This window comes from Mirounga angustirostris, unplaced genomic scaffold (genome assembly GCF_029215605.1).
Source record: "Mirounga angustirostris isolate CCGP_5_RB_7025 unplaced genomic scaffold, mMirAng1.0.hap1 SCAF_13, whole genome shotgun sequence".
Classification (NCBI taxonomy): domain Eukaryota; kingdom Metazoa; phylum Chordata; class Mammalia; order Carnivora; family Phocidae; genus Mirounga; species Mirounga angustirostris.
In genome coordinates, this window is record NW_026991721.1 from 12,615,545 (window position 1) to 12,626,385 (window position 10,841).

A 10,841-nucleotide genomic window follows, 5' to 3' on the forward strand; every position below is an offset into this window, starting at 1 on the left:
CACTGAAGAGGTGTAATTTTTAAAGGAGCCCTACACCCTCCCTTCTGCGGTGCGACTTGAATCGCAGCTCCGCTTCCCGCAGGTCCTCCAGAGTGGTTGACGCTCTAGGAGGCCGCCTCGTGGGCGGGCCGGGCTCGCGTCTCTCTAGCCAGCGCACCCTCTCTATGGTCCATGCACGGCTTCCGGTGGCGGGACGCGGGGCCGCGCACGCGGGAAAAGCTTCCCCACCGTCCCCCCCGGTCCCCCTTGTCCCCGCCCCCCCCTCCCGCGTCCCCCAGCGCGCCCACCGCCCGCACCTGGGCCGTCGCGAGGCTGCAGCTTGAGGAGGTGGGTGGTCGCCAGCCCCGTGCCCTGGGAGGGCGCGGGCCCTGCTTCCCCCCCGCGGGACGCTCAAGATGGACCGTCCCGCGTTCGAATCCACGGGCAGCGGGCGAATCCATTTTAGGGGGCGGGGGAGCCACGGGTCCAGGGCCGTGGCGCGGTGGGAGCGCTGGGAGGGAAACCTTGCACTGGGAGCTAGGTCGGGGCGCGGCTGAGGTGCAGGCCCCGGGCAGGTCCCGGGGTTCTGCTGCTCGTTGCCATGGCGCCCGGTGGAGCGCCCCGAGCGGGTGTCTGGTCCGGCTGTGAGCGCCACTCCAGGCCGGGTCGTCCAGCCCGGGCTGGGCCTGACTCCTTGAGGTCTGCAGGGCCTGCTGTAGGTTCCCAGGCAGAGGAGATTCTGAGACTTCCCAGGCTCAGCCAGGGGTTGCCACCTGGCTCCATCCATGGGCCGAGTGAGATGTTGCCTTTGATGTTTGTCTGGCTCCCTCTTGAATTCAGATTCCTAACCTGCTGAGTGTCTGCACACCCACCCAGGAGTTGGGGCCCCGCTCCCAGTTGAGGCCAACAGGGGCAGATCAGTATGGCGGAAACACTGGAGTTCAACGACGTCTATCAGGAGGTGAAAGGCTCCATGGTAAGAAGGACCTGGGCTTTTAGTACAGGCCGAGAGAGGGAAGGAGGAGTAGACTTTTTGTCCATCAGTAAGAGCTTACTTTGATGACGTTGCTGTTCTAGAAAAGGAGCCCGAGGATAATGTGTAGTTGGTGTTTCCCCAACAAAAGGCAATGCATACAGATCTTCCTCCCCTTCCAATGGGGTTACATCGCCAGAAACTCATTGTGAATTGAAAATATTGTTTAAGTTGAAAATGCATTTAATACATCTAACCTGATGAGCATCGTAGGTTAGCTTAGCCTTAAACAGGTTCAGAATGTTTTCATTGGTGTACAGTTGGGCAAAACCATCAAACACAAAGTCTACTCTGTAATAAAGTTTGAACACCTCGTGTAATTTATTAAATTGTGTCCTGAAAGTGAAACAGAACGGGTAGAGAATGGTTGTATGCATATTGGTTGTTGACCCTGGTGATCAACCCTGGTGATCAACCCTGGTGATAATGTGGCTGGCTGGGAGCTGCCACTGCCCAGCATCATGAGATGATTGTACCACCTGTTGCTAGCTTGGGAAAACATATTCACAGTTCAAATTGTGGTTTCTGTTCAATGCGTATCATTTTCACACCATCATAAAGTTGAAAATTTCTGAGTTGAGCCACTGTAATTCAAAAAGCGTCTGTATAGGAGTTCTAGGGTCACAGTTTGAAAGGGACCGTTCATGCTGCTCCATCCCAGTGCAGACTAAGGCCCTGCAGGGGATTTGGATGCCAGGGTTTGGTTTTAGGATCCAGATTTCCTGGTTACTTGTCTCTTCTTTCTGACCCTCACCCCTGCAGCTGTTGGTCCAGCATCTGTGTCTGGCCAGCCCAGTGTAGGTTTTGGGTGGGATTGTCTGTTCCCCGTACACAGTGTGTATTGTACCCTTGCATTTGGGCCTGTTTTCCCAACAGAATGATGGTCGGCTGAGGTTGAGCCGCCAGGGTATCATCTTCAAGAATAGTAAGACGGGCAAAGTGGACAACATCCAGGCTGGGGAGTTGACGGAAGGCATCTGGCGCCGTGTTGCCCTGGGCCACGGACTTAAATTGCTTACAAAGAATGGCCATGTCTACAAGTATGACGGCTTCCGAGAATCGGTGAGGTGTCTTGTGGCCACCTTGTTTATTTTTAATCTTCTAGAAAGAGTTGGGGCTCCTTTGATAACCATGTAATTGCTGGTTTTGGCTTCTCAGAGCAGGGCCATTGCGGCCATTAAGCAGTGTTCGGCTTTGGGTGTCTTGTGCTTTGACTCCAGATTTTCTACCGTAGTGATTTTTTTTTTTTTTTAAGATTTTATTTATTTATTTGAGAGAGAATGAGATAGAGAGAGAGCATGAGGAGGGGAGGGTCAGAGGGAGAAGCAGACTCCCTGCTGAGCAGGGAGCCCGATGTGGGACTTGATCCTGGGACTCCAAGATCATGACCTGAGCCGAAGGCAGTCGCTTAGCCAACTGAGCCACCCAGGCGCCCCTACCATAGTGATTTTTTTGGTGGTTTCTGCTCATTGCCTTTATCCAGATTCAGAGTCTTAGTGCTTTAGTTTGAGGTTTGTTTTTTTGTTTTGAACTGAGTTAAAGACTTTATTGCATTTTAATTTCACTTTCATCAAAGCACTGCCTATCCGAAGTCAGAGAGCATTGTGAGGCCCATGATCAGGAATGTCATTTCCATACTTTACTCCTCCCCTACTCTGAGACCCAGTCCCCGGCAACAGCTTCTGGGTTTCTGATAGAAGGTAGATGGGGGCAGTTTCTCAGAATCCCAGAATGTTTGTGTTAAGGCCACCAGGGTTTACAGCTCTCTCCGCTCTGCCCACAGGAGTTTGAGAAACTCTCGGATTTCTTCAAAACTCACTATCGCCTTGAGCTCATGGAGAAGGACCTCTGTGTGAAGGGTTGGAACTGGGGAACAGTGAAGTTTGGTGGTGAGTCCTGGGGAAGACTGAGGTTTGGAGGAGAAGGTAGGATGAAGGGTTTCAGCCTTTACCTTGTTTTGCTCTTTTTCTGCTCTTTACCTTGTTTTGCTCTTTTGTTCTGTTTCTGATTTCCTGTCAGTTTGTAATTCATCATAAATTTATTGAGGACCAGTAGTGTATGAGGCACTGTGCCTGGTCTTGTGGGTACAGTGTGACCAAATAGCCCAGTGCCCTGTCCTTGGGATTGACAGTCTGGTGGGAACGTCGTTTATGCAGACTTGAGGGGAGGAGCTTGTGGTTGATAAGCCCTTTCCCCGCAGGGCAGCTGCTTTCCTTCGACATTGGCGACCAGCCGGTCTTTGAGATACCCCTCAGCAATGTGTCCCAGTGTACCACCGGCAAGAATGAGGTGACACTGGAATTCCACCAGAACGATGACGCAGAGGTGTCCCTCATGGAGGTGCGCTTCTATGTGCCTCCCACTCAGGAGGATGGCGTGGACCCAGTTGAGGTGAGGCCTCCCCTGGTCGCCTGGAGAGCAGATGGTGCTGAGCAGGCCCTGGCCGGCCTGGGAGCAGGATCCCCGCTGCCTGACTACCAGTGTGTACTTTTGCAGGCCTTTGCCCAGAATGTGCTGTCTAAGGCGGATGTGATCCAGGCCACCGGAGACGCCATCTGCATCTTCCGGGAGCTGCAGTGTCTGACTCCCCGAGGCCGTTACGACATTCGGATCTACCCCACCTTTCTGCACCTTCACGGCAAGACCTTCGACTACAAGATCCCCTATACCACGGTGCTGCGTCTCTTTTTGCTGCCCCACAAAGACCAGCGCCAGATGTTCTTTGTGGTAAGCAGAAACCATGGGGGCTGGATCTCGTCCTGGTTTTTGCCCAGTAGATCGGTCTTGCTGGTGTTTAGTTAATGAGCAATTCTTGTGGAACACTGATTGGTGTGAAACTTTGTCGGCTCTTCCTTACCAGATCAGTCTAGATCCCCCCATCAAGCAGGGCCAAACGCGTTACCACTTCCTGATCCTCCTCTTCTCCAAGGATGAGGATATCTCCTTGACTCTCAACATGAATGAGTGAGTGTGTCCCTGAACTCCTGTCCTTCCACTGTCCAGGCAGGAGACTGGTGTGCCATTAGAAGGCAGCAATGCTTGTGACCTCGCCTTCCTCTCTCTGTAGGGAAGAGGTGGAGAAGCGCTTTGAGGGGCGACTCACTAAGAACATGTCGGGATCCCTGTACGAGATGGTCAGCCGGGTCATGAAAGCGCTGGTCAACCGCAAGATCACAGTGCCAGGCAACTTCCAAGGGTGAGAGTGCCGGCCTGGGGTCCTGGCCGGACTGGGGGGCACTGTGCTGTGTCTTCTTGGTAAATCCCTCCTGGGCTGGGAACGCAGTCTCCTAGAGGTCTGGTTGTGTCAGCATGATGGGTGTCAGTTGTCTCCATTAGAGCAGCGTAGTGGGGTTTACTCACTCGAGGGCCTGAGCACATGTGTGTCGCTGCTGAGAGATGTGCCTTTGGCTCTGTGCCACCTGCCCCTGAGGGAGGCACTGACTAGGCTCCCGGCCTCCTCCACAGGCACTCAGGGGCCCAGTGCATCACCTGCTCCTACAAGGCGAGCTCAGGACTGCTCTACCCCCTGGAGCGGGGCTTCATCTATGTCCACAAGCCACCTGTGCACATCCGCTTTGATGAGATCTCCTTTGTCAACTTTGCTCGTGGTACCACCACCACTCGTTCCTTTGACTTTGAAATTGAGACCAAGCAGGGCACCCAGTACACCTTCAGTAGCATTGAGAGGTGAGAGCTTCTGCCAGTCACTTCCTGGGCATCCTGGTCTGGACCGAGCCTCTACCGGGAAGCCTGGCATGGCATGGGGCCCTCTCTGGGCCTGTGACTCTTCCCCAACTTTTCAAGCCTTGAGCAGAATTTTTCTTTTGCTTCCCTGGGATTTGGTCCTTCTTGGAGTGCTCAGCCTTTGAAAGCCTCTCCCTGGCTTTCTTTCTGTACTTAAATTGTTTCCCATATTATGTGTTCAGTACTAGCCCTTCTCCACTCCCCCCATGATGGAAATACTATCTCTCCCTTTCCTGGAATGAGCTCTGTGCCTGAGAAAACAGCAGCTAATGTTTATTGAGTGCTCACTGTGGGCTAAACGTCTTCCAGACATCTTCCCGCTTCATCCTCATGACAGTCCTGTGAAGTATGAATTTCAGACTAGCACAAAGGTGAAAATGTCCCTTTCTCTGACGTTTTCCCCTTGCTTTGGGCATGTCTGGTGAATAGGCACACACCATCCCCACCTTTTCTTTCCCAGACGCTTGAGACTCTGCAGGTTCCTTTCGCGACTAGTGTCTGACTCTTCCTTACCACCGTCCTTTGGGGCTCTCCGAGCTGTTAGCTTGGGTAATGTGGTCAGTAGCTCTAGGCCCCACAGCCTGTCCTGGCCTGTGGGTGTCAGAACAGCGTGCAGCCCACCCTGGGCATGGGCCCCACCTGTCTAGTAACCTGGTGCATCTCACCTCACAGGGAGGAGTATGGGAAGCTGTTTGATTTTGTCAATGCCAAAAAACTCAACATCAAAAACCGAGGACTAAAAGAGGTACCTGTGTGGGAGGGAAGGATGACCCTCTTCTGATCTGTTGGGGGTGTGGAGGGAGCAGGGATTCTTCTGCCTTCTTTTTCACTCTCTCTTTTCTTCTTACCCTTATAGAAAAAAGAGGTGCGTGTGACCCTCCCCCCTTCCCGGTGCAGGTTTCCTCAGCATGACCTTAGATCAGTCTCGGCTGCCTCAGGAGCCCCCAGTGGGGCTGGGAGAGGGAGGGGCTTGGACTAACCCGGTTGGCAGGAGGTCCTCGGGCACAGGCCCTGCACGTCGCTGTGTGTGGACAGTCCAGCCCCAGGGTCTTCTGGGAGCTGATCTTACTCACAGGCATGGGGGCGTGCTTTTGAGTGTGCAGGGTTCTGGCACCAGGGTGAGTTGGCCCTCATTCACCTCTCTTCCCCGGCTAGGGCATGAACCCAAGCTACGATGAATACGCCGACTCTGATGAGGACCAGCACGATGCTTACTTGGAGCGGATGAAGGAGGAGGGCAAGATCCGGGAAGAGAATGCCAACGACAGCAGCGATGACTCAGGAGAAGAAACCGGTGGGCTAGCCTCAGCAGCGCCGGGGCATGAGGGCCCTCAGGCTCTTAGGCTCTTGCCTGGGGCCAGAGCCGGGCGTCTGGGGGAGAGGGCAGGATCTCCATTTGGGGCAAAGCTGATGCATCGTGCTCTTTTTCAGATGAGTCATTCAACCCAGGTGAAGAGGAGGAAGACGTGGCAGAGGAGTGAGTTTTGGTTCCACTCCCAGGGGGGAGGTGGAGGCCTATAAACTTAAGGGACCAGAAGATACCTGGACATTTCTCATGTCTTCACATTAGCTACTGACCCAGGGTGGCAAAGTGACCTCCACCGAGGTATTGCACGGAAGTGCTTTGGAAATTGTTGAGGGCTCTGCAAGGGCAAGGCACAGGGTAAAGCCAAAAAAAACAGTGGGGAGATAATAGGAATAAGAACCAACGCCTGCCCACTTCCTTGCTGGGATTTTTGGGGTGAGTTGTTGAATCTCTGTATCCTCACCTAGAACCTCATGGTGGTCCCCCCGTGCTGTCCTGTGACTCAAACTGATTTTAGCATAAAAGGGAGTTTCGTAAGTTCACGTAATGGAGAGTCCAGGGATATAGCTGGCTTCAGGTACCTGGATCCAGATGCTCAAAAATTTGTGGGGAATCTGTTTTATTTTTTCTGATTTTCTTATTTTTAGATAGGTTTGGCCCATGCAGTGTCACATGACCCTCAGAAGCTCTGGGCAGGCTTAATCCAATTGGTTTAACACCCAGAAGTGCCTCTTCTCTCAGGGCAGTAGTGAACAGCATGGTCACTGCCCCTTCCTGAGGTACCAGGATGTGTGCTGATGTGCTAGAAGCAGGCATGTACCCACCCTGAAAGCCTGGGGGTGGAGCGAGCCCTTCCTGAATGGGGGCAAGGTGGTTCCCACAGAAAATTAGGAAGAATTTCTTTCTTTATCCAGAAGAATTGGAAATGAATGTTGGGCAGCCAAAAAACCCAACCTCCCCCCCAACCCCAAATAGATGACACAGAGAGAGATACGTAGATGTACGTATGTGTGTATACACATAGCATATGTATATAGGAGTCTGCTAGTTCTGCTGGCCACGTACTTAGGAAGGTCAGTGAGCAGATGATTGCAAAAATCCCTTGAAAATCGGCACCACACGGGTGTAGTGTCTGTCTTCTGAGGAGTTCCATGTGTATCGGATAGAACTTAATTATATGGTTATGGACGTACTTGGACAGACGTCCGTTTCCCCTTTTATATATGTATTTTTAAAGTAATCTCTCTACCCAACGTGAGGCTTGAACTCAACCCTGAGTTGAGTTCTTGCTCTTGTTCTCTCCGGAAGAGCTCAAGAGGTGAATGGCAGGTCAAGAGCCGCATGCTCTTCCAACTGCCGGTCAGGTGCCCCTAGATTTTATTTTATTATATTTATTTATCTTTAAAAAATGTTCCCTTTTCTGTAGTAATTATCTCTTTATCAGAAAAGACTCTAGGGTGGATTAAGACAACTAACTCAAAGGAAGTGGTGAAGAGTGCTTGGGGCATGTTCCAGGAAGTGTCTGTCCCCAAGAGTATGGGGATGGAGTATTCTGGGCAAGATAAGACCAAGTGTCTGTCCCCAAGAGTATGGGGATGGAGTAGGACGTGGGTCAGGCCATGAGCAAAGACAGCAGCTGAAGCCCACTCGTTATTTTATGTCTCATTGGTTGACTGATGCCACGGCTGGGTGTTCAGAAAGGGCCGGGTATGGGGAGGGGACCGCTGAAGCCACTTCAGCTGCGAGGAGGAAGCAGGGTGGGGACTGGTGGGCGGGAGACTGTCCTGTGGCCCCACCTCCCCCCTTTTTGGGCAGGTAGCTTTAGACTTGTTTCCCTCCTGTCCTGAGGCCATGGGGTGCTCTCCTTCCCGGGTCTAAGCCCCCCTCTCCTTGGCAGGTTTGACAGCAACGCCTCAGCCAGCTCCTCTAGTAATGAGGGTGACAGTGACCGGGATGAAAAGAAACGGAAGCAGCTTAAAAAGGCCAAGGTGGCTAAGGACCGCAAAAGCCGCAAGAAGCCTGTGGAGGTGCACACTCAGAATGGGAGAATGTTGGGAAGCTATTCCCTTTACCTTCTCCTGTCCACCACCAGTAGGGCCTGTCAGGTGGTCCTTCTGGGGCTGCTTTTTGTAGCCAGTGAATATGGCCTTGAGGAGTATCTTCTTGGAAATTTTTTCTCTCTGGCCTTTGGGCTAATTAGCTTCTGGGAGATCTGAATTAGGAGACCAGCTTCTATCCCAGGAGCCTGAGGCAAGGGGTCCCTAATGAGTGAGGTGGTGGGTGCAGGGGGAGGAAGACAGGGTTCCTGGCCTTGGGAGCTCTCAGTCTAGCTCTATGCCTATTTAGTCCTCTCATTTTTCCCCCCCAAGCACGTGATCTAAATAATTTGTTTTGGAGAAGTTGGGGGTCTATGAGAACTAGATGGCTGGAAGGCATTTGGGTTTTTATGTAGGTGAAGAAGGGCAAAGACCCCAATGCCCCCAAGAGGCCGATGTCTGCCTACATGCTGTGGCTCAATGCCAGCCGAGAGAAGATCAAGTCAGACCATCCCGGCATCAGTATCACGGATCTTTCCAAGAAGGCAGGCGAGATCTGGAAGGGAATGTCCAAAGAGAAGAAAGAGGTGAATGGCAGCAGAGATGAGGGGTGGCGACTTAGTCACTGATAGCGGGGGCAGGGATGGGTCATCAGTGCACCTTTTCTGTACAGATTTTGCCTGCATCAGGGAAGAGGCCTCATTCTTCTCTTTTTTTTTCTGTGTGTGTGTGTGTGTGTATGTGTGAGAGACAGGAGTGGGATCGGAAGGCTGAGGATGCCAGGAGGGAATATGAAAAAGCCATGAAAGAATATGAAGGGGGCCGGGGTGAGTCTTCTAAGAGGTGAGTGTTGGGAAAAAAATGGCCCAGTAAGTGCTTTTTTGGCATCTATTTTTGTGGGTCTAGATTGAGAATTGGGGTGTTAAAGATAATAGATACGCTCTGACTGCAGTAGGGCAGTGCTTTTCAAGTCTGGGTAGGCAATTGCCCAAGTATGGGTAATGTGCTAGGGAATTCCTGGGGTCACTGGATAAATGGGGCCCTTTCCTAGAGATTTAGTTTTATTTGAAGGTGTGAAGGAATTAACAAAAAATTATGACAGAACATAATTCACATGAATTTTTAGAGATAAATAAAGCAAGAGATGTCAAACAAGTTCTGTATGTGAGACTGCTTCAAGCTATGGCCCCTGATTCTTCTGGTTATTTACTTAGGAGGCTTTCCCTTGGGGCACCTGGGGCTCACCTGGCTGCCTGTTTGCATTTATAGTGAGATGGGCAGTGTGGCCGGGAGTGAGAAAAGCCCTGTTAAAGTTAGGGGTGGATTGGTTTTGATGGGTGAACCTGAAGGCCCAGGCCCTGTTCCCTCTTGCTGCTGTAGGGACAAGTCAAAGAAGAAGAAGAAAGTAAAGGTGAAGATGGAAAAGAAATCAACACCCTCGAGGGGCTCATCATCCAAGTCCTCATCAAGGCAGCTAAGTGAAAGCTTCAAGAGCAAAGAGTTTGTGTCCAGTGATGAGAGCTCTTCCGGAGAGAACAAGAGCAAAAAGAAGAGAAGGCGGAGTGAGGTGCGGCAAGAGTTTGGGGGTGAGGGGCACCTGAGGCGGAGGGGTGAATGTCTAGGGTCCGGTTGTGGTAGGTAGGTCTGTAAGAGTAATGAGGTGAAATGGAAGGGTGCAGATCAGAGGTTCTGAAGGCCAGTGCTACATTTGGAGGGGGGGCGGGTATGGAATTAGGGGTCCTTCACCACTGAAAAGTAGCTTGCTGGGAGGGCAACCAGGACTCTAAACCTTTCCTCTCAAGAGACCTTTGATTTTCAGGACTCTGAAGAAGAGGAGCTGGCCAGTACTCCCCCCAGCTCAGAAGACTCGGCATCAGGATCTGATGAGTAGAGAGGAGGAAAATTCTCTCTCCTTGGGCTTGCCCTGTCACACCTGCGGTCTCCCCACCCATGTTTTGGTACCACTTTCTCATATGAAATGTAGTCCCTGGGTTTTGTGCCATCTTGACAAGCTCTCCTGGTGGAATGCACTGCACTGAGGCAGCAGGGGAGGCGTCTCCCTCTGCTTCCCAAGGATGGCTCTTTATCATTTGGGGAGAGATTGGGTGGGGCAGTGCAGTGCAGGGTGGAATCCTGGGCCTGCTCTCCCGACCTTAGGGCTGTGGCTTCTGTTCACGGTTGCCGCAGCAGGGGTCATGTGAGGTCGAGGCCTATAGCTCCTAACGGGGGCCTATTTCTACTTTTATTTTGTATTTCTGGTCTGTGAAAAATCAACATTTAATAAAGGGAACTGACTTTGGAAACCATGTCCTAATGCCTTCTCTCTAGCCCTGTTGTATTGCACCCATTTTTGGGGGGTGGTGTTTACCATACTGTTGTGACTGGGCAGGGCCCTGCCGGCCAGCCGGGAAGCAAGCCTCCAGGTACATCCTGTTCTGTTCCCGGTTGGACGAGCATTGGTTTTCACAGTCTTCTGCCGGGATGGGCCACCTGAGAGTCTGGAAATGAGAGCTGATCTGATTAGGAAGTCACTCTCACAATTCCACTCCATTAGCCAAGCTGAGGGGAGGCAGCTTCTGGCTCAGTCCTTAATCACCTATGAGTCAAGGGTCTTCCCCGCGTTTAGATAATGGAATCAGGATTGACCAGCCTCCTCGCGGCGCGGGGCAACGGAAACCCGAGCCTGGAGAGATGTGGACGACGAGTGGTGTGGGGGGCGGGTAGGGGTGCAGGAAAGGTGTGG

General features: G+C 52.1%; 1 protein-coding gene across 2 annotated transcripts; it reads left to right on the forward strand.

Moving 5' to 3' along the window:
• The first annotated feature begins 29 nt into the window (after positions 1 to 29).
• Positions 30 to 10,404, forward strand: SSRP1 (structure specific recognition protein 1). 2 transcript variants are annotated; one of them, XM_064576410.1, is made up of 17 exons: positions 30 to 327; positions 856 to 955; positions 1,889 to 2,074; positions 2,796 to 2,901; positions 3,213 to 3,403; positions 3,509 to 3,739; positions 3,873 to 3,976; positions 4,080 to 4,208; positions 4,478 to 4,699; positions 5,429 to 5,501; positions 5,912 to 6,050; positions 6,188 to 6,233; positions 7,960 to 8,089; positions 8,515 to 8,685; positions 8,853 to 8,941; positions 9,479 to 9,665; positions 9,918 to 10,404. In XM_064576410.1, the coding sequence occupies exons 2-17, from the start codon at positions 902 to 904 to the stop codon at positions 9,987 to 9,989; spliced, it is 2,130 nt and encodes a 709-aa protein (XP_064432480.1). In that variant the 5' UTR covers positions 30 to 327; positions 856 to 901; the 3' UTR covers positions 9,990 to 10,404. The 2 variants fall into 2 exon arrangements, with proteins under 2 accessions (XP_064432480.1, XP_045749605.1); XM_045893649.3 differs by having other exon boundaries at positions 31 to 327; positions 820 to 955.
• Positions 10,405 to 10,841: the final 437 nt, after the last annotated feature.